Consider the following 22,658-nt stretch of genomic DNA (forward strand, 5'->3'; position numbering starts at 1 on the left):
GGGGTGGCTGGAGCTGGGGGAGCCTGAGGGACCGGGCTGCGGTGGGGGGACAGGGGTGACCTCGGCCCAGCCGCGTCTCCGGAGGGATTCCACGCCCTGTGGTGCGGGATGGAGCCAGGTCCCCCGGGCGTGTGGGGGAGCTGCGCGGGGACGGGCTGGCAGCCACAGGCCTTCGGCCCCGCAGCCTCTCGTTGAAGTTAAACAAGACGCAAAGGAGAGCCCAGGGCCGTGCCCTGCGCTGGGGAGGGCCCTGCCAAGCGCAGCCTGTGGCACCGAACCCTTCCCGTGTGCACGGAGGAGCTGAGAGCTGCAGCTGGGTTAAATTTACAGAGCCGGATAATTTTCGCATTACATTCCTCCCTGTCCTCCCCCTGCTCCTCATGAGAGATTCGTCACTGACAAAGCCCTGCGCTTTCAACGGTGTTTTGACAGCCAAGCCCTGAATACTGCTACCAGCCACGGCTGCTGTGTCCTGTAGATGGTTCTGGGAGAGGAATAGAGCAGTTTCATGTTTCTTTCCTCATTCTTTTTTCCCACAGAGCCATGGAGGTCCCTGCGGGGCTGCCTATCGGAAAGGAGCCTTCTGCCTTGCCTGCTGCCGCAGCGCTTCCCAGCGAGTCACAACCCACACCAGCAACACCGGTCCAGATCACCGTACTGAAGGCTCAGGACCTGGTAAAGTTCTGAAAATGTCTCTACTGGTTTAACAAACGAGGCCAGAGCGATTTTGTGCGGTGCCATCCCATTCGAGACCTCAGTGATAAGGCTAGAGGAAGGAGTGGTGAGAATATCGGCGATTCAGCGATGCCACACTGTCTGTGGCTTCCTCCTCCCTGCTGAGGGCTTGTTCGCGCAGAGCAAAGGCTTGTGACTCACGTAGGTTGGGGAACGCACCTCCTCGGCAGTGGTCTAGAGGTGCTGCATTGAAATGTATCTCTCTGCCTAACTCTATGCAAATGGCAGCTTTTTTTTAAGCAAAACACAAGGGAGAATGTGTATCAGTGAGTCAAATACCTCTAAAAAGATCCAACCTTGGCTATAAAGCCAGATTTTCTTCCCAGCTACAGCGGTTTAAATGGTATTGAAACCAAAGGGTCGGCTCTAGTTTAAAAAGGCAGTGGCTCCAGTGCAGTTACAGGGCAAGCTGGTTCCAATCAACCCATGACTACTGTGGTTTCCATGTGCTGCATGATGCACCCAGCTGTCCTTAAAGTCTTCGAGAGGAACTAGCATTTAGGAGGGAATGCGGAGGAGAAGCTCAGCTACTGCTGCAAGCAGAAAAATGCAAATTCCTGCCTCTGCTCAAGCTGCAGACAAAAAAAAAAAAAAAAAGCAAACCAAAAGCACCTAACTGGGTGGTTTTGAGTTTCTTAGGTTGTAGTATTTGAATACCTCTCACACCGATAGATTCAGCAAACAGCACCTCAGGTGAGAAGGTAAGAGGAGGGAAAACAATGCTGAAAATAATAGACCGGTGGACTGATTGCATGCGGAATGTTGCTTTGTGGTTCTGATTGCTCTGTCTTAGAAAAGGCTATCGCAAAAGGAGAGAAGGTTACAAAAGTGCAATAGTAAGAACAACAATATGAAAAAAAAACCAGCTATAAGGAGTGTGGAATCTGCTTAATTAGAGGCGATGTAGAGAAGGATGAGAGAGAAGTCTAGGATAATTAGTGGTACAGAGGAAGGTTAATTGGATTCTTCTGTTTAGCCAGTCATAGAATATATGCTCAAGGAGACAGTCAGAAGGACTGAAAATTAAAACCAAGTGAATAAAGTCTCTTTTTGTGCAAGAGCCAATATGGAACTAATTACCCCAGTGACATGGTAAGAGGGAGCTGACGGAGGGGCCCGTGGAGACCAGGCATCCCTGTGGCTCAGGACTACAGAAAAGCTGGGTTTGGGTACAACAGTCCTTGTGTTCAGGGCAGCGGCCACTCTTCCCCAGATGGAGAAATAAACCGCGTTTCTCTTGCAGGGAGGCTCCTCGGTAACTACCTGTCTCAGCACTTCTTGCTGCTGTGGAGGTGCCCGGTTCACCCCTGTTCACCCACGTTTGAGCCCCTCTGCGGAGATGTTTTAAAATTCGAACCTCCTCATGTCTGCTTAAAGCATGTGGTATGAAGGTGGTGTAACCACAAATTGCAGAGCTCCCCAAAGAGCTTGCTGGAGCCCTTCTTTCATTTCAGGGCGTTCTCCAGCCATGTGATATACACGAGTGTCCTGTGAGCTCAGCCATGCAGCTCAGGAGCTACCTTCTTAGGAGACGACAAAAGTCTCAAGCTTCCTGGAAGCACAAAAATGTCAATGGGATATTTTTGGATTTGCTTCAGATGTGTCTTTCATTGCCTTTCCTGAGGTGAAGCCCGGGCCTCTCTGTCCCCAAACCCTTCCAGCAGCAGTTCTTGACAATCCCTGGGGCATCGCAGCACGGGGGAGCCGGCAATTTCCCTCCTAAAGACAGGGAAGGGTGAGGGCTCAGCACAGCCCAGCTCCGCTCCTCTTCCCCATTCCCGTAGTGGAACAGCCAAAGGCTTCCACCAGCCTACTCTGTCCCGGGCGCTGAACTGAGCTGCCTCCCAGAGGCAACTTTGATCATGGGCAGAATAAACTGCTTAATGTGCTGTCTGTGTTTGACAGACAAGTATCAAAAGCGACGCGTCAGTTACTTTGGTGCGTGCGGAGTACAACGGAGCCATCTTGGGAGACTCCTCCAAGACTGACGTCTTGCCAAACGGGACAGCAAATTATAATTTCATGACCAGCTTTGAGTGCAGCCCCGATGGGCCTAACTCCTTCGATGACATTGCGCAAAAACCTGTGCTCTGTAAGTACCTGATGCTGAATGTCCCTCCTTGGAGGTGGGTGCTGTCAGCTGCTCTGCTGTGCCTGCCTGTCGCACGAGTCACTCGTTCAAGAATAGCACTTCAGCAGCAGCGGCGGGGGGAATCTCAGCACTTCTGCTCCCACCTCTGCCAGCTGGAAGAATCCCCTTTCATGTTGGCCTGTGCTCCTTGGCTTTGCCGCTCTTGTGGGCCTCGGGAGATGAAGTAGGAGCGTGTGCTGGAGCACATGTGGACCCGTAGCAGCCCCTGAATTGCTGGTCTGAAGCCGTCTGAGAAACTCTGCCAGCTACTCTCTCTTTATCTCTCTAGTGACAGTGATAGAAGTGTTGCAAAGGGAGAAGAAGCAGCTGGAGAAGACCGTGCCTCTTGGCCAAGCTGTGGTGGACCTTCTACCTCTGCTGAAAGGTACAACAGCGACTTCCGCGGCCTCCATAACCACTTGGTCCCTGGCACTTTTTGATCTTTGGTTATGGAGCCCTCCCTACAACTCACCTCCTTTTGACAAAATGCATTTCACAGTGTCTGTAGAAAGCTGGGTGCTGGGGGAAGAGAGGGTGATATCAGTAACTCACCTTGGGAGTTAAGCCATGATTTCTTTACAGCGGGTCTTGCTTCATGCTGCTCTCGTTCCTGTTTCTTCCTAGGACAGTGTTCATTTAAGGTCTCAGCTCCTTTGTATGCAGTGCCTACCTCTCCATTAGAGAGCCTTCAGCCTGAGGCCAAGGTATGTGGAATTTGGAACTGTTCCTTCGCTCGTTCGGCGCTCTGCTGCTTTTTAATGGGAAGGTGAGCATGACTCAGCCGCCTGGCTCATCGCGGATGTGTTCCAGCCCTATATGTTACAAGCTTGGAGGCCTTTCCTACTCCTGTTGACGTCTGTCCCTAGTTGCCTATGATAGGTGAGGTCGTGCTAGGAAATGCTAATGTGTGCAGCCAGCAAATTGCTCTGGAAAAAAATATTCAAGATGGAAAGCACAGTGCTGAAAAATCGGGGAAAAAAGCAAAGGCACCTGCCCAGCTTTATTAGTCTTCCTTTCTGTGGATAAAATGCCTGAGTCCATTATTGTACAAGGTCTGACTGCCTTTCCTGCAAGGTCCTTATTCATTCAGCCGGTTGAAAAGTACCCAGTAAACAAAGCAGGGAATGAAGTAGAAAAGTGGGAAAATGTGTCTAATTTTGCTCCTGAGTCTGCCCGCAGTTAGTGCTGCGAGTGAACTGGAGGGGCGGATATTGCATCAACTTTTCTGTGTTTAAGAGGTGTTACACAGGAGAGCGAGGCAGGGGGGGCACCCATTAGGGAGGAGAGATAATAAATGCTGACCAGCTGTTTTTTTGTTGCACACCATCCATCCAGGTAATTAAAGACTGTACACAGCGCATGGAGATAGGGCAGAGTCAAAGCATGGCCCTAGCTTTGGCATGCTCTGAATCACCAGGGGAAAATCGTTATTTTCCAATCCTGATGTTCTTTCTCCGTGGATCATTTTAGGACGCACTGACTCTTTCTCCCTGGCTCGTTTTATGAGGCCCGTGGGGCATGTGCCATGCCTCAGGCAGGCTCCGATTTAAACAAATAGTCACAATTCAGACAAATTGATCATGAAATTCCTTTCTGTGCTGGTTTGGTTTATTTTACATCGAGCTGAGGAACAGAAGAACCTTATACATTCTGGCCTTGGGTTTCTGCTTGCTCCCTCAAGAGCGGGAGAGTTACAGTTGTCGGCTTACTGGCTCTACTTTATCCTTGTCTCACAGGGTGGCCTTGAAGTGACAGTGTGCACCAAAGAGCCCCTGCTTTCTGCAACGCAGCTTTCAAATGGCAACCTCCTGAGCGTCACGCTGGAGGCAGCTTATTCTGTCCCCGAAGCGTTTGCTCCCACCGGACCCCTGCAAAACTACATGGCTTGCTTGCAAGTACCAGCAGCTGGGGAGGTGAGGATCGGTCCAGGCACAGAGAGAGGGGTTTTGGCTGCTACAAAGTGGATTCTTCTGCCACGTTCCCACTGGGGAACAAGTGTCCAGGCCCGTGGGGTGTACAGCTCCTGTGCTTGTGCAACAGCAGCGTTTGTTGCGAGTGCTCAGGGTCTCTGTGGCGTGACGTGTTCCTTTAGCGCAAACGAAGGTCTGCTCGGCAACTTTTGGATTGAAACTGGCAGGTTTTTTTTTTTTTCCACGTGGCTATTTGTATTTTTTCTCCACTCTTTGTATGCTTGTGGTGGAGTGCCTTTTCCAAGCCAGGCCCCTGCACTGCTGCTTCGCTTTGTTAGACCCAGCTCGGAGCAGCTGGCGCTTGCTCCTGCTCGTGTTGGAAGTGCAAGTCCCTTTCATTCTCATGTCTCTCTAGAAGGAATTCCTCTTGCTCTTCAAGAATGGCATCCTGAAGCTTGCTGGTGAAAAAGAGCCATTACCCCGGCCCAAAAAATGGCCCCTTGCTAACATCATGGCTCCCGGTGCTCTGAACATACCCAACTCCTTCATCGTTGGTGGTCCCTATGAGGATGAGGACGGAGAGCTCAACAAAAGAGAGGTGAGGAAGGACTGGCAGTGTCATGGCTGGAAGAGAACAGGCAGGTGTCACTGACGGGACGGAGAAAGAGCTGCAGAGACTCATTACAGGGGGAGGGGAGGAAGGCGGGTGGTCGGTCGTTTGCGCGGCGCCCAGACACGGAGGTGGTTCCCCTGGGACAGCGGGCGTGCTAGCTCACCGCAGGAGAGTTCCCCAGGGTGCACGTGGCAGGTCTGGGCTCCAGTAAGCTACGCACTCCGGAGCTGCTGGGCTGGGAGTTGTGTTACCTCCTTGGGAGCCAGGCTCTTCGTGTTAATGGGCTCTGGTGTCTGCTGTGACGGCCTGGGTACGGTGAGCTGGACATCTCTCTGTCTGACCCACACTCTCTCCCAGGGAGCGTTTTGGGGGGGTGATGCAGGCTGTAGAGATTGCTGTCCTGCCTCTGATCGCATGCTGTTTCTCACAGGACAGGGAGTTTAGGATCCAAGCAGAAAGCATGAAGAGAATCGTATGGGACACGGAAAGGCGCTGTTACCTGGATCCCGCTGCAGTAGTCGTGTAAGGGACCTGAGAACCTCCCTTCCAGCACGGAGCGGTGGGGAGAAACCAACCCTAGAATGCACTCAGCAGAGCGACCCATGTCAGGAGCAGCAACATGCAGGTGCTCTCAGACCCCTTACGTGGCCGAACCACGGCTCTGCCTTCGCCTCCTGTGGCTGCGATGGCTGGCTGTTGGCTAAAGGTGTTCACAGGAGCAAGGGAGCGCTAACTGCCTTTAATTGCTGGCAGCAGCTTGGTTCTGCTGCGGTGGGAGAAGATGAATTGGCTGTAGTTGCTATCTCCAGGCTGTCAATGCTCGCTCGTGCTGCCAGCAACGGGAGCTGGTGGCTCTTCCCTCCGCAGTTTGAAGGAAGGGGCAGCAGAGTTGTGGTGAGCAGATGTGGAGTAGAGTGGCCCACACAGCTCTCCTCTGAGCTGCTAATTAAGTTTTGCTGAATTCCCAATACATTAAAATCCTTTTGCTCCATGTGGGCACTCTTAATTTGCTTTTTTATTGGATAAACATTACCTTTAGCAGCTCCAGATATGCTCAAGATCAGGATAAGTATCCCATTTTTCTTTGAGTCCTGCTACGTTTTTGGCCTCAGCTGCATCATGGCTGTGAGTTTCACAGCCAAATTACTCCTCATGAGTGGAAATACTCCCTCCTATCTTGTTTGATTTGTAAAAAATTTTTTTCCCCTACACTTTCATCAGCCTGCCTGCTGGTTTCAGAGTTACCAGGCACATTGAATGGGAGCTCAGGGTCTGCTTGCTCTGTGCAATCCAGGATTTATACCAAAGTTAATCACGTTCCTTTTTATTTGTTTCATTTCTGAAGTAACCAGGGGAGAGAGAAAACCTAGTGTGTCGCTCTCACAATTGTTTTATAGCTGGTTGTGCCATAAATGCACACAGCAGCGGACGGAGAAGAAAATGTACCAAGCCTGTCCCAAAGCACACATGTTCCAGTGGCCCGAGAGTGCTTGCTGTGGGAGTGTGTTGAAGCCAACTCAAGGGGGGATGTTTTGGGGCTGCTGGGGCAGAAAGGAGGGCAGTGTGGCTCTCCAGCTTGGTTTCTGCATCTTCTCAGTGCTCTCCTTTGTGTTCAGCCTGCAGAAGCGCATTGCGGAGTGCCAGTACTGGCCCGTGGAGGTCTGCAGGATGTCTGTGGCCTCACCCAGCAAAGGGAAAACTAGCAAAGCTGACAAGGTAAAAGTGGGGAGGCATATGTTGTTCTGGCTTGTGGAGCAGCACTGCGTTATCGAGCATTTTCCTTTCAATGCCTTTGTAATACCAAAACCAGCCTTGAGCCAGCCAAAGCGAGTCAGAGAGCTAGAGGCTTTGTAGAGGGATTAATCAGCCTTATAGAGCTGTTAAATAGACAAAGGATAATATTTTTTCCTTATAGCATACAGAGCTCTCGCTGACAGTCTGCGGTAGCTCAGTGGAAAGGGGTCAGGGAGAGGGTGCTTTCTGAGAATTGAGGTAACTCACTGAGCGTATCGTCAGCCAATGGGTTTTTGGAGCATTTTGAAGAAATTCATGCCTTCTTTCTCGGGGCGTAAATAAGTTCTGCTTTTGCACATAAACCTAGGCGGGGAGGTTAACAAAGAAACAGTCCCTTAGCTAATCGTTCTGTTCCGGGCAGCTGATCGTGTCAGAGCTCCTAATCTGTTCCAGGGAAAACTCATACAAGTTGGTATAAATCTCTTTCCGCATTCATTGGTGCCAGGATTTTGCAGCTCTGACAGGGATCCTTTTCCCTTACCCTCACAGTCTGCTGCTAGCTCAGACTCTCAGACCTCCTTACCTACCAGATTTCTGTCAAACCTGAGATGCACAGCTTTGGTAGGGTTGCTTGGATTTCTAACTACATAGTTGGTAATTTCGCAGCCGTATCTCGAAAAGACCATCCTGCGGAATGGCACAGTGTGGGCATCAGAGAGAAAAGCCGCCCTGCGGGGATTGGAATAAAATTGATATTCTACATATCGAATGACTCCAGTGCTTTCATCCAGGTTGTCTCGGCTGTACGCCAGTGACAGAGAGCCACTGGCTTGCTGGGTGCATCAGTTTGCTGTGTAGCCTCTTCTTAATGGGATCGGTGACCTTGTTTCCTTACAGAGAATAACAGTCCGTTTAGTATCTCAGTCCCTTGCTCTGTGTTTCCAGGGAGATGAGGACAAGCAGATTTTCGTCCATGGCGTGGCATATGTCAACATGGTGCCTTTGCTGTGCCCCGGTGTGAAGCAGATCCGAGGCGCTTTTCGTGTCTTTACCTACCAAGACAGCGAGGTGTTCGAGAAGGTGAGGGCAGGCCAGACAGTCAGGCTCCACTCCAGCTCGGCAGCTGTGTTTGCACAGTGTGGTGTTTGGGGAGCAGGCAGCACGGGCAGCGTGGTGTTTGGGGAGCAGGCAGCACGGGCAGCGTGGTACTTGGAGGCTGGCTCTGAAATTTCACTGCCCTTCTGGTGATGGAGAAAAATAATGAGACAAGCTTTTAGGTGCAGACTTCTCAAAGGGAGGGGATTTCTGGGCATGCGTGAGCAGGTCTGGAGGCTGAGCGAGGCTCTGAGTCTCACTCCACTCCCTTCTCTGCCAGCAGCTGAGCAGGGAGAGCTGTAAGAACACTCCTCTCTCCCCAGTCTGGAACATGGGCAAATGAACCGCGTTGCTGGGAAGAGCAAACAGTGGCTCTAAAAGGATAGCGTTACCCCAGGCAACAACCGAAAAAGCTGTCATTGGAGTTCTTTCAGCTGTACCTCACGGAGGTTTATTTGTCTTTGCGTTTCTCCCCGCTCTAAGAGTGACAGTTACATCTCCATTTTCCCACACTACTCCTGGAACAGATCTGAGCTTGTTTCAGGAGGGTGGACGCACAGCCTGGTTTTTCTGCCCGCGGTCCCTGTAGCGCTGCTGGCCAGGCCGGGTGAATTACAGCCCTTCTCTCTGCCTCCATGCTCCCACTGGGTGTTGCAGAGCAGGGCTGGGCACACGGCTGTTTGCCAGTCTCTGCTGGTTTTCTGGGTGCTTTGGGCCGCTTCTTGGTCTGGAGGGTCTCGGTGCAGCTGCTCCGTCCTCTCGCCAGGATCCCCTCAGTTCTTGCTAGCCCAGCTCATCTAACAGTGACGGCTGGGAGGGAGCTGCCTGTCTAAGGGGTCAACAGTGTGTAAACAGACGATCTGAAAAACCTGTTCCTTGCAATTCGCTGACGTGTGTCAGGGAAGCTGCTCCACGCCAGAAGGTGAGCCAGAAGCCGAGAGTCACTGCAGGGCAGCTGGGGGCACCCAAAAAATTGCAGAGCAGACCTGGTGAGGGTAGCCAGGTTCATCTAACAGTCCACATCACCAGGCAAGACCATAGCCGTGGGGCAGGTCCAGGATCAAGCCAGGAATTCAGGCCAGTGGGTCAGGACCAGGGCAGCATGGAGCTGAGTTCCAGCAAATCTACCACATAGCTCAGGCAAGAATCGAGGGCCAGCACCTCACTCTGGAGAGAAGACAGGGAGACCCTACTGAAGCTTTCTCAGGCAGCTCGTTTTATAGTCTAACCTGAGGCTTCACAGCCATCATAACTTCTTAATGCATTTAAGACCCCGACAACGTGTTTTATGAGAGGTTAAGGCAAAGGGGTGGGGAAGCCTAGTTTGTGCCTTGATTGCTTCTGTTCCCTCTCTTTTTCAGACTAAAAGTCAGCGCAGTGTTTTCCGGGATCTCAGGCCGCAACTCAGCCTGACTAAGGAAGGGCTGTGGACCCCAGGAATCAGTACTCCCTTTTCCAGAGCCATTCCCAGCAAGACTCAGAAGGAAGATAAAGAGAAAATCACCAAAGATAAGGATTCCAACAGAAGGGTAAGGTCTAGAGAAGCATATTGCAATGTGATTGCTCCATTCCCCCCTCAGAGGTAGTTGGGGCAGAAACCAGGGGTTGATGCTGTGTTACCTCAGCCAACTGAGAGATACTCGTTATCTTGAAATTTTAGCACATGCTGCCTGAACAAACCTAGAATTCACATCCTTAATTTGTGAAGGTGAGGTTTACTGAATCTGAAACAAGAGACGTCTTTCCTTTTCCTTCAACAGATGTCCATCATGCCCAAACTCCAGTTGTCAGATGCCACTGTAGAAGCTGAAAATGTCACATATCTCAACCTTGATGGACAGGTAATTATGTATCTCCAAAGAGAAGGAAAGACTGCTAGACCGTCACGGGGCCTGTCTCTCACACCTTTCACGCAATTAAATTCTTCAAAGGCATGAATGGACAAGGGATATTTTACGTAGACGCTGTCCTGGAGCTCTTCCAGTGACGTCCAGCTGGAGGGCAGTCTAGCATTGGGATGTATTTAAAAGGGTTCCTTCCTATTTTGGCTTCTTCCTCAAAACGTCTACAATGCATATTCATTCTGCAAGCAGATTGATTATCTGGGCTTTCTCCTTTTTCCTAGACTGGTTTCTTGAGCTGAATTTTGCTGCTGTAAATCATTCTGAGGGCAGGTTATAAAACAAGCTGTATCTCTGCAGTTTGAAGAGGAATTGCGAAAGATCTGTAGCTATATGCTCAGTCTTTCATCATGCCAGTAGCGGCTCTAGACAGCACGACACTGAGAGCGCAATGTTTATCTTCACAGCAATACGTTGAAGCAGGAACGTTCGTGGTGATGGAGATAAAGCTGGACAAGGCCTTGGTACCGAAGCGATTGCAAGAGGAGCTCACCAGACGGTGCGTAAAGACGTGCTGTAACTCTGGGGCTGACAGCTCATTTCTGCAGGATAGAAACAGGGCTGTATAGCGAGCCACCCCCTTGGAGCACTGTGAGTACCAACTGAGGGCCTGAGCCGAAGCCCGCTGGAATCAGGGGGAGAATTTGGCCAGACTGCTTAATAGGTGGCATCTGGTGTGTGGGGAAAACACTTGCATTCATCCGAGCTGGCATCTCCCTGCCATTCCTCTCAAAAAGAGACACAGCAGAGCAGCATAACAGTGTCTGCGTTCCCGTCCGGGGCTTTGTTTTCCATTAATCCCCGCGGGCTTGCCTCTTGCACATGATGTTCAGCTGCTTGGTCAGGACAGGCCACCAGCGTGGACTGCTGTAACTTCAACATAGCATTCTTGTCATTTTGTCCTTTTCGGAAGTTTTCTCACAATTTTCTACCCGTTCCTCGGCTCTTACATTAGTTTTCACGTCGTTCTGCTGTAGAGCTGCTCTCTCATCTCTGCTACTTTGATTCTTCTGCTGTCTGTTTGATTTGAGGCAGTTTCTTCCTGTCCAGAGAGGCAGCCCTGCTGCGTTATTACCGTCTAGGAATGGCCTAGCGTGTATAATTTATTCCATGAAAAAGAGAAAATGCAGCAAACGAATAACAAGTGCAGGCATTATGTCTCTCCCAAACAGAAGTATGAGCAGCAGACGTTCTTTGAAGGGAAAGTATGTGTGTTGTCTTCTGTGCTGCCTGCTGTCTTCCAGGAAGAACAGGTTGAGGAAGGTGAACCCCCCTTAGAATAGACCTTCTCCTGGCCCTTTTTATACCATTTCTACTCTGCTGCAACTTGTGTGAATTCAGGGTAGTTCCTCCTCGTTCACCTGCCATGTGCAGCTGCAAATGTCAGGCCTGAAAAATCAGCCCCCCTGAGGCGTGGGAAGGGCCCTGTCTTCGGGGGGCTCCAGCTGATGACACGTGTGTCCTGGCAGACGAGATCAACAGTGAGGTTCTTTTTTCTTAGACGGGTGTTTAAATACACATCCCGGTAGCAAACCACAGCTCTCTTTCTTGGGCTCCATCCAAAATTCTCTGTCAGCCTCCGCTTGGCCCTCTTCGCTCGCTCGCTTTCCCCAGGTGGTTGTTGGTTTTCTTTTTCTCATCTGAAAGTGAAGCAGTTTGGGTTTCATCTGTTCCGCTGGCGGAGGTAACACGTCGGTGACAGGGTGCTGCTCTGAGGCTGGGCGAGGGTGGGACTGTGAGTGTGGGAGCTGCACTACCCGCTTGCTCAGGTTTTTTTGGCTTCATGCGGGGTGGCGACGGGTCTCTGCAGAGCGAAGGGACCACTCGGGGCCACGGCACTAAACCACACGGCAGAGGGTGCAAGAGGGGTTTGTGTGGGAGAAGTGGCCAGTGCTCAGGAGCTGGAGAAGGCAGCTGGTCAGGGGCTCTGTAAGCTGGCAGGACGGTTACAGGAGCGGTTTACATTTGGAGGGGAATAAGTGATTTGTTTTGCTCGTTGTAGGAGCCAACGCAGGGATGTGACACCTTTGCTTGGTGGGCTGGACTGTGTTCTAAGGACCGAAGGTGTTTCGGTGCCAGCCAGCAGGAAACCTTGATAAAAATCCTAATGAATATAGGCTGTTTTGACACCAAGGATTTTAATAAAATCTTAGCAAAAAATATGGTAATGCTAAGGGCTTTTGGTCAATATTGGAAAGGTCAGTGTAACTCTAGTAGCGGTACAAACAGGGTGGGTACGGTCTCTAGGAGTCGATGCGTGGCCAAGGGGCGAGGTGCCACAGCCGCGCTGTGCCACGGTGGGGACCGATGGATCGGGTGGCCTGGGGTTTACAGTGATAAAATTCTTCAGAGCTTTCCTCAGGTTGGTACCTTTCTAACAGCTGTCCTGGCAGGCCCAGGAGGCTGTGAGTTGGAGGGATAGCAGCTTGATAAAAAGATCTGCTTCTGTAGGAGAGTGTTTTTGATTGCTAGCAATAACAAATTGCTAACCCCACGTGCTGGCCTGAGCTTCTACGATAGGTTTTGTGTGATGGGTCAGTCAAACCCTGTGAAAATAACAACTAAATAAATCTTATCTAATCCCCATGGAGTGTAATAATCAACAGGGAGCGAGGCAGCAGCTAGTTTTCTCAAGACATTGTGATGAGCTACAAGCATTGAATGTAGCTGCCTGGTCTTTACAGTTCAATTTTGGTCTGAGACTTCAGTTTCTGCGCCCCGGCTCCTTGCGAGGTGTCTCAGGGTACGATGACAGGCTGCAGCCCTTGCACGACAGGCTTCCTGCGCCCAAGATGAGCCAGCCTTGCTGGCAGTGTGTCTGGCTGATCTCTTCTGTCCTCCCATTGACAGGGTCAAGGAGATGATTCCTCCTCGCCCTCCGCTGCCTCGCCGGACTGCAGGAGCCAAGAAGGTATGTGCAAGAGCCTGTGGCCACCACTCTGCCACCTCATCCTGCCCTCATCCCTCTCACGCAGCAGAATCTTCATTCTCAGCCTGAGCCCTGCAGCAACATGTAGATGAGGTTTGAAGAGGAAATGGAAAAGAAAAAACCTCTGGATGTGTTATCTTCGCAGTAGTATGCCTTGGGAAGTCATTCCCGGGCTGCATCACTCATGTTTGCGGCCCATACGAAGGGGAGAGACGTAGCAAAGGCAGGGAAGGTGGCAGCGTGGGGGTGTTTGGAAGGAAACGGGATGCTGGAGAAAGAGGCTACCAGAACCTTATGTTCAGCCAGAACCTTTATGTAATCAGCCCTGACCACTCTCAGGTCACCCAGAAGTTTCAAGCACTTTTGTGTGTGTGACATCCTCAGAAAATGGTCTGAGAGTGCTGGCTCGTCTTCTGCGGGTACAGAGCAGCCATCGAAAGGAGCATGTCCTCGGATGGCCCCTGGCTGATGGTGAATTCAAAGCAACAGTGGGGGAAAAAGCAGCCCTTCAATAACTGACCCCAGTGCTGCTGCAGAATTGATTTGTGCCGGACTGTCTGGAGTGCAGAGAGTGGTACGTTTTGATTATCGCAGCGCATGGAAGCATCTGCCACCGAGATTATGGAGATTACAGACTCTGCTGAAGAGGGCTGGCCCATGGGTTTAAAAGGCTCCCAGCAAATGAGATCTATTTTACTTACAGCCAATTATACTGCTATAGAAGAGACGACGATGACTCAAATACTGGGTTCTGACTGAAAAATATAGCAGGAGCAATATCTAATTATGAAGGAGCTCTTTTGCATTCGCATGTAGATATTTTCGCAGCCCTCGGGCATGGACAGGGAAGGGTGCATGACAGACTAACTGAGTCTTGAGTCAGGTGGAGTTTATGGGAAGTGTGAGCTCTGGCAAATGAAATACATTTCGAGGTTGAATGGTGTAAGTGACTTGTGAAGTTTGATCATTTATTTTTTTCCTAGGCCGTGGAAGATTATCACAACCACGTCACGAGCATTGCCGTTGCCATCCTAAGTGAATACCATGAGCTCTTTGGGAAGCGGCTGCCTGACCGGGGAGCGATAGACCACCAAACCCTGGAGGAACAGAAGCGTCACCTCAACTTTGAGCTCAACAACTCCGGGAAATATTTTGCTTTTAAGGAACAGCTAAAGGTAAAGAGTCCATAGTGCTTTTTGCTTCCCTACTGGTTTTGTCCTCACAGTTTCTCAGTGAGGAACTGCTGCTCCGTGGTGGTAACTTAGGGTGATGTGTTGCTCCAGAATCCCTTCCTGCCACCCAGGGCTGTTGCAGCAGGCATGGGGAGGGACAGGTTTTCCCTCTAACAGAGGAGGCATCAAGCTGCTTTGGTCACACACCAGGAGAACCAAAGCTGATCACGTGCACTTGCACCGTCCTTATAGCCTGAGGAAGGCAAAGTTGACTGCTCTTGCCCACTTGCGGTCCACCCTGGCAGAAAGAGGGGTTCCCCTCTCTCGGCTCGTTGGCCTTGGCCGCGGTCTGCCCAGAGACCCCCTCGCCGTGCCAGAGGAACCAGCCTTCCACATGCTGTCCCTTAAAGGGGCACCGGTGTCTCAGGGAGAGCCAGGGCTGGGAGGTGGGAAAGGAATTCGCCCGGCTTGCTTTTTTTACTTTTATCAGTGCTGGGCTGGATTTCTTCCTCAGAACTAAATAGGAGCTTCAGGCAAAATCAGTGTGTTCTGGCTCTACGATTACGGAGCTGGTGGGGGGCACAGGGGGGACCTGCCTTGTCCAACTGTCGTGTGTCTCCGCAGTATGCTGTTGTGAAGATTGTGAGGGAGAAATATCTGAAGACCACAGCGTTTGAGACCCAGGAACAGTTCCAGGCATTTCTCAGTGAGCTCTACGTGTACCTCGTGGACCAGATGCACATTGCCCTGAACCAGGTAGGGAGAAACCCTGACAATGTGTCTGGGGCTGCTGGGATGGGTGACTTGGGACATGGTTTTACTGTGGATCCAGGGCTTGACACAGCCTTTAGTGAAGGCAGGGGGACTTTTGCCTTCAAGACAGAAGCAGGCTCGTGCTTCCCTTTGCTGCAGTTACCACACGTGGGCCCCGAGCCACACGGAGGCAGGGTCCAGCACATCTGTATCCCACCGCTACGAAATCCTGATGGTGGGGTACGTGTGAGATGCCACTGGTAAAAGCCGCTGTAGCTGGCTCGTGGTGAGGGCAGCTGGGTCTGTGCCATCTGCTGCTCACCCGGGCAGAGCACAGACCTTCCAGCGTGAGCTGGGGACACCAGTAAGTGACACCAGAGAAGTTTGACATGGCCTTGATCTAGGGGATGCTTTTACTTGTCACAGCTGCAAATAATGCGTATTGCCCTGTCCCTGTGTGGCAAAAGTACCTGGGAATGACAGGAATGTGTCCCACCACAAGTAGGAGCTGGGACAGCTTGCCTTTCCAACCTGCCCAGCCCCAGCCATACCAGGCTGTACTCGGCGCAGTGCCAGACTGGGGACTGCTGCTGTACTGGGATCACGTGAACCGTTCTTGCCCTCCCCAGGGCTAACGCTCTGTCTCGCTCCCTACCAGCTACTGTCTGAGGAAGCTGCTTCTCCTGCCCCTGTGTCCCGCATGACCGAGGAGCAGCTCTGGCTCTTTGCTCACGAAGCTGAAGTCAACAAGGACTATGAGCTGGCGTCTCTCTACCACCAGCAGGTAAAGGATCCCCTGTCCTTTCCTGCCGGTCTCCCGTGCGTCTGGGCCGGCAGCCGGCACGCCATCGCGGCAGCGTGGGGCCCGTGTTGCTGACAGCTCAGCCATCCCTGACTGTTGTGTACAGAGGAAGGAGGTGAACGTGACCAGGATATTCAGGCTGAACGTGCGAGGGATTATCTAGGGAGATGCTGCTCTCTGGAGGATGTGAGACAGAGCCTGGCCGGGTCACTGAGGACTTCAGCCTCGAAGCCGGGGGAAATGGGATGAGCTGGTCCAAAAGGTGTGCTGCATCAGCACTGGGGACACTGTGCCTCTAACAGGACGCTAGCAGGAGGTCACCTGAAGCTGAAGGACATGTGTTAGGTGAAGGAGGCTTAGAGGAAGCCCAGCATATCCCAGTTAAGGGAAACCCTAGCACGTGACAGCCAATGGTTTTATTGTTGCTAAACTGGGCTGGGGTGGCCAGAGAAAAGCCGTGGTCGTTCCAGAGTTGTTTCCCCAGCCCGTTGTGTGTGCTGAGCGTGCTTGCAGCAGTCCTCACTCCGGCAGTGGTCTCTTTTGTCTAGAGGTTAGCTCAGGACCAGCGCAACATCCAGTACTGGCTGGACTATGGGGCGTTCTGCCTCCTGCTTGAGGAAACAACCAAAGCCCAGGAGTGCTTCCGGCAGGCTCTTTCTCTGGACCCCCATCACATCCAAAGGTGCTGCGTGCTGCTGGTGGCTGAGTGGGAGAGTGGGGGTGTCCCCCACACCACTGCCTGCGGCTTGCAAGGCTAACCTGTCCGACCCTGTCCCCAGCTTGCTGCTCTGTGGGATTGTGGCCGTCATGCTGCAGCACTACGAAGAGGCAGAGATTTTCTTTGAGGATGCCTGCTGCTTGGAGCCATCCAGCGTTGTAGCCTGGACGCTTTCAGGTACAAAAGCAAGCCAGCCTGCGTGCTCACGGCAACAAGCACGCTTCTGCCCCTGATCCTCTTCTCCCTGCTCTAATCTGAGGGCTAAGGGAAGGATTTTGCTAAGAGGCGGATGTCTGCTCATGCTGGTCTTTCTGTCTCTCGTAGGTTTGTTTTATGAGCTGCAGAATAATAATATTCAGGCAGAAATGGCCTTCCGTGAGGCTAAGAAGCTACTGCAAGCACAGCTCACCAAGGAGAGGAGCATCCCTGAGGCTGCTGAGGGAGAAGAAGGGAAAAAGCACATTTCTGCTGGGTGCTTGAGGTCTCCCAGCCCAGGCCCAGAAGAGTGCTCGCCAGGTAATGCCGGGCAAAGCCAGGAGGTGGCCCCCAGCAAGGAGGGGGGCTCAGAGCAGTGTGGGAAGTGGTGAACAATGGAAGGAGAGGAGAAATTTCTAAGTGTTTCTACGAGGAGAAATACAAAGGATAAAAGGAAGAAGATGTGGACTGTGAGTTAGAATAGACTGACCACAAACTCTATCAGCGAGAGACGACAGCGGCAAGCGTGCTGCTTTAAACGACAAAGCTTCCTGAAAGCAGCACAGCCACTGCCTTGTCTTACCCGCAGCCTGGCAGAGGGACCCGTTGCATTTATTTTTCTGCCCCAGCTCAGTGCCGCCGACATACGGATGTGTGGGCAGTGGCCAGGGTGGCTGGAGGAAGTGAGCGTACTTTTTGAGGCTTTGGGAGGGCAGAGCTGCCCCTGTGACAGTCATACCTTAGGGTCGTCCAGGTTTAGCTTTCACAGAAACTGTTGCTGTGACTTCCCAACGTGTCTTGGAAAGCACTGCCTCACCAATTCAGAGGGCGAAACAGGCTGCTTGGTGGTCACCCTGAACCGAAGGCTTGCTTTGGAGCCTAACTGCGTCCAGCCTCACCCCAAGCCAAGATTTTCTGTCCCAAGTCCCAAATATTTGGCCAGGCTGCACTAAATGTCAGCTGGTTTTATTTTTAACGTTATCACCAGTGTGTTCAAAGTGCCTCAGGCAGGCAGGCCTAGCGTCATATGCCTTTTTTTGCCCCTTCTGATTATGAGGGAAGGGATATTGCCTCATTTATACCTGTTTCTAGCTTCATGTGGTAATCTTGTACTCAAAACCCCGGACTCAGGTATTGCCTCCTGCAAAGAAATTTCTTCGCAGTTCTGAAAATCTGGCAGATCTTTTATATTTTCTCTCTTTCCCCATTTCTGTGGAATCGTGCTCCAAACTGGGCAGTTTATGGCAACCTAACGGTTGTTGGGGGTTTCATTCCAGAGAGGGTTCCAGATGGCTCAGCTGACAAACCGCCAGAGGCGAGGGAGCCTGCCCTGGCCTGCGTGGCGCCTGAGGAAGAGGCTACCGCACCGGGGGAAGCCCTGAAAGGTTAGGGGATGGGGGCCTGGCATGTAAGGGAGAGCCCAGTGCTGGGAGACAGCCTCGTGTGATCGGCAGGGAGGGCAGTAACCTGCGAGCACTGAGCGTGGCCATCGTGATGCCAAGGTGAGATGTCAAGGCTTGTTCTCTCTCCCTAGCTGGAGAATCTCCAGGCAAAGCAGGTTCGTCCCGATTTTCAGAGCAGCGTATCTCAGGATGGACAGCCAAGGGGTGAAAGCGGCTCTCTCCCTACATCTCATTTCACCCAGCTGCCTTCATCAGCTGCTCGGATGTCTCCCTCCGGAGATGCCAGCTCTTAAGCTGTCCCTAGGGATCTCCTCTGGTCGTGTGTTGTGTGATCTGCCTCCTCTACAGCTCCACTCGCCAGTGGGTGGCAAAAAGGTGGCAGTGCTGGGTGCTGTAGGCCGTGCTGGGTTGGTTTGGGCAGTGGCCTCGTTGTAGGTAACTCTGACGAGCTTCCATCATAAACTCCTACCTTTTCTTCCTCTGAGTTTGGACTGGAAAATTAGTGGGTCAAGAGCATTGTTTCTTTATACATCTTCTACAAAAACTTAAGCCCTTCAGAAAGAAATGCTGACTTAATCTCTGCTTCAGCCTCCTCTGCCACCTCCTGGGTTTTACACCATGTTGCTGGGATTCCTCTGTCCCCACCAGGGTCTCAGCCCCTGTTCTTGCTTCAGAAATAAAAAGCCCACTTTGGGACTGATGTTGACATGTTTTCTTGCAGCACCATCCCCTGTTTCAGGACTTAGTCGACCTCCTGGCACAATCTTCATGAAGGCAGTGGAATTCCTGATGAAAGTCAATGCCATCCAGGTCAGCTCAATGTGGAGCGGAGGAGTGGGAAGGGAGGTTTGGTCTCCTTCTGTGGGTTACTACCAAAGAGCTGGTGGCAAGCTCCAGCAAGCCCCCTTCTTGGGCTCAGAGAACAAGCTGTGGCTACCCTAGATGCCGAGCACAAGACGGAGCAAAACCACCACTGCCCAAAAATGCAAAACTGTGGCCAGGCAGAGCATTCAGACCAAAATGCTGTTGTGGACACAGTCGTCTCAGGCAGGCGAGGTTCTGGTGCCTCAGCTCAGCACTGCTTGCTGTGGAGAGAACAGCCAAGTCAGAAATGGTGCAGATGTGCTCTTCTTCATACGTTCAGAGATGAGATGCATTATTGTGACGCTTTCAAGACGCCAGTACTCCCTTCTTGTTTCAGATGTGTGTGTAATTTTTGTCACCTATGGAATGTCCCTGTCCCACAGTCTCATCCCTGTGGGATCTCTCTGACTGCCCCATTGTGCTGCCTGCCTTCATTTTACATATGGCAGAAAGAGTTGCTTAAAGCAAAACGGAACTAGAAGTAATGGAGGTAAATACTCGAAGGAGGGGGGGAGGGAAAGCTCCTGTCTCTTTTCTGTTCATGGAAGTCAAATAGGTGCAGGTCAGTCCTCCTGCCGTGTCCGTCTGGGGGTGCCCGTGGTTTGCCTGCTCTCCTAACTGTGCCGGTGTGCCATTCCTCCACAGTTTGTTCACAGGGCGCTTGCCCACGAGCTGCTGAGCCTTCAGGGAGGTCCCTCCTGTGCGTACTACCTGGCGCTGGCCCAGACTTACTTGCTGAAGGAAGATTTCTCAAAATGCGAAGAATGTCTCTGCGAGGCCGTTAAGATCGACTACGTGGTAATTCTATGTGTGTTCCTGGGGTGCAGCACGGTGTCCCGAGGCAGGACACTGGCCAAACACCGCGGCAGACTCTGCCTGTGAACCTAGAGCCCATGCTTCATGTCCACTCGAGCAATTCTAATGCTAGTCTGCAGCGATTTCCGCACGGGAGGACACTTGTAGCTGATGAACCACATCAGGCTGCGGCTCCAGCACTGCCCTCCTCATTACCCTGCTTATTACTTGCTTTCTGTCACCTCCTGCACAGACAGGCGGCATTTCTGCGTGAGGACTCCTCTGTCTGCAGCGCCTGCCTTCCTTTTCCCTTTGGAGGTGTATATCCTGATCCTCTTTCTCTCTGTTGGTGAGTCAGGCTCTGTTTCGGGAGAAACAAGGCTGCTATTCAGCAGAGAGGAAAGGAGGCTTTGGAGAGTCAGGTTGAATGGAAGGCAGAGAGGGCTGTGAAGCCGACATTTCCGAATGCTGTTTGCACACTCACAATACCTGGGGAGCCTTGCATGGGCCAGGGCACTGTGCAAGGAAAGGCTGGAGGGGGCTCCTAGTGCTGGTGTTACGCAGGCAGCCCACTGACTTGATTTTAACTCTGTACGTAAAATCTGTCCTGGTATAGTCAAACACCAGCCAGCTCTTCCTTTCTGCTGGTTACAGGGGTCCCTGCCCCTCACCCAGGTCTCTCTCCCTCCCGTCTCCCAGCCACGTCTCACTTCTGGGTTTGTGTGCACAGAATCCCAACATCTGGGCTCAGAAAGGGCACCTGTGCTACCTGAAGAGGGACTTTGGTGAGGCAAAGGAGTGCTACGAGCGAACCATCAGTTTTGTGGAGGATGCTGCGGATATGCACTTTGTCTGCCTGCGCCTGGGCTCCATCTACCTGGAAGAGAAAGAGGTGAGGAGCCAGCGGGAGTGGAGAAAGGGAATTTTACACAAAGTAGTAGGTTCCAGACCCCAGGTACAAGATGCCATTATTTGTAGCTATAAGCCAAGATCACACAACACAGCAAAACCTTGGAGCACTCAACTCCTTGGAGTTCCTTTGTCCCAGGCTCAGCTGCAAGGTCTCGGGGTGCTGCTGAGCCATTCTGCTCATCCTAGCAAAGAGGGGTACTTCTCTGTCACTGTGTTAGTACCTGCCATAGAGCCACCGCATCAGGGGCAGCGGGCAGGCTCCGAGCCCCCCCAGCAGCGGTGGGGTCCGGTCGGTGTCTGAATCCCACCGGAGGTGGGATTCTTAGCAAACTGCTGAGGAGGGCGGGGGGCTGGCTGTGGAGTGATGCATTTGAAGCAGAGAGAATCACGATCGTCTCTCTCCTGGCAGTACGGCCGGGCGAAGCAGACCTACCTGCTCGCCTGCAAGAACTCTGCGTCCTGTCTCACCTGGCTGGGGGTGGGAATCGCCTGCTACAGGGTAAGTGCGATTACCTTCGAGTCATCTGCGCTTTAATTGGCTCTGTGGTACGGGATGTGGGTCTTGCTTTTGCGTGATCCCCTTTGATAAAGCTTAGCTGCCTGTGAAACCCACGCCCCTGGCCGAGCTGCCATCACAGTCCCAGCCTGGCGCCCAGGGCTGCTCGTACGGGAGATGTCAGGGTGCCACAGTCGCCCTTAGCTCTGGGAGCAGCAATCCTTCCCCCCTCGTCCCACCACCAGCGCCTCTGTCCCCAGGATGTCATGGCACACACATAATCTGGGCCTGGGCTTTGCCCGGAGTGCCTGCCTGCATGCGACCTGCCTGTCACCACGAAGGAGGTGATGAGCAGGATGTTAGCAGAGTGCTAACATCTCGGTGCTTTTCCCCACCCAAAGGAATCCAGCGCCTCTAAAGGGCTTGCCAAGGACACCCGGCCACCAGCAGCACAGTATCTCCTGGAGGTACACCTCGTGAGGTGCCTCCACGAGAGTTTGGCTGAGAGGAGCAAACAGGGAAGGAACTTGAACTTCTCTGTTTCCCCCTTGGTCAAATGTACGCCTCCTGCAGAGGCTGTGGAGTTGAGGCAGGGCAGCAAGTGCAGCCCACCGGGCACCAGCTAGCCGTGCCTCTCGGGAGCCACTGCACAGAGGGAACAAGGGATCAGGGCTGGAGTCATGTTTCCCTGTGGAGCTGGAGCACTCGGTTCCCAGAGGTGGAGGCGTTTGTGGTGCTTTCCTTACACGTGGGGGCTGACTTGTACACACAGCATGTGCTCCCACCGGGGAGAGGAGCCAGCGGTGAGAGGGTTGACCTGACCAGAGAGCCGGGAGCTGGCACGGGGGATAGCTGGTTGTCCCTGCGCTAAATCCTTTCCCTGCATCAATGCCGGGGAAATCCCGCTAGATGCTTTTGTTGTACCGGTTTCTTCAACTGTTAGAGCAGATGCCCGTTGGGTTCTGAAGCCCTTTCTGCCTGTTTGCCTTTTGTTCACACCTCTCCTTCTCTCTCGCAAGCTGGAAGAGATGGTGGAAGCAGAGGATGCTCTCTCTGAAGCCAATGCCCTCAATAACACCAACGCAGAAGTGTGGGGATATCTCGCCCTCATCTGCCTGCGAGTGAGTGCCCAGCCAGCTGCTCCCCCCGCCAGCCTGGCAGCGCCGGGAGGTTTTATCGGCATCTGTTCACGAGCCCGAAGAACACATTGTAGACCTCAGTGGTAAAAATAATTTGGGGACTGTGCTCGGACGGCAAAAGCAACGCCATTTCTCACTGCTTGCTGTCCCCAGACGTGCGTACTCCCCTGGGGAAATGTCTTTTGCATCGGGCTTTCTCAGAATTCGTTATTTCCCTGTGGGACGTTTCCTCACGAGCTGCTCTTGTGTCGTTTCTCCAGGGAGGCCGGCAGCTGGAGGCAGAGCAGTGCTACAAATACGCCGTCAAGGTTTGTACCCCCGCACTGCTGCTGGGTTGGCAGGGCAGGGCCTGGCCTTGTCG

General features: G+C 52.4%; 1 protein-coding gene across 1 annotated transcript; it reads left to right on the top strand.

The window, feature by feature from the left end:
- Positions 1-539: 539 nt before the first annotated feature.
- On the top strand, positions 540-22,605 carry CFAP70 (cilia and flagella associated protein 70; the record flags this gene model as incomplete). The annotated part of the gene is made up of 26 exons (XM_010290563.1): positions 540-675; positions 2,641-2,827; positions 3,156-3,251; positions 3,491-3,570; positions 4,603-4,779; positions 5,192-5,374; positions 5,820-5,911; positions 7,006-7,105; positions 8,069-8,203; positions 9,580-9,747; positions 9,979-10,059; positions 10,527-10,618; positions 12,970-13,030; positions 14,032-14,223; positions 14,845-14,976; positions 15,632-15,757; positions 16,324-16,457; positions 16,555-16,670; positions 16,818-17,009; positions 17,966-18,073; positions 18,813-18,901; positions 19,601-19,753; positions 20,481-20,642; positions 21,072-21,161; positions 22,178-22,279; positions 22,558-22,605. Coding segments are annotated over 26 exons (3,232 nt in total), but the record flags the coding sequence as incomplete, so codon positions are not given.
- Between the last annotated feature and the right edge of the window lie 53 nt (positions 22,606-22,658).

This window comes from Phaethon lepturus, unplaced genomic scaffold (genome assembly GCF_000687285.1).
Source record: "Phaethon lepturus isolate BGI_N335 unplaced genomic scaffold, ASM68728v1 scaffold37667, whole genome shotgun sequence".
NCBI classification, from domain to species: domain Eukaryota; kingdom Metazoa; phylum Chordata; class Aves; order Phaethontiformes; family Phaethontidae; genus Phaethon; species Phaethon lepturus.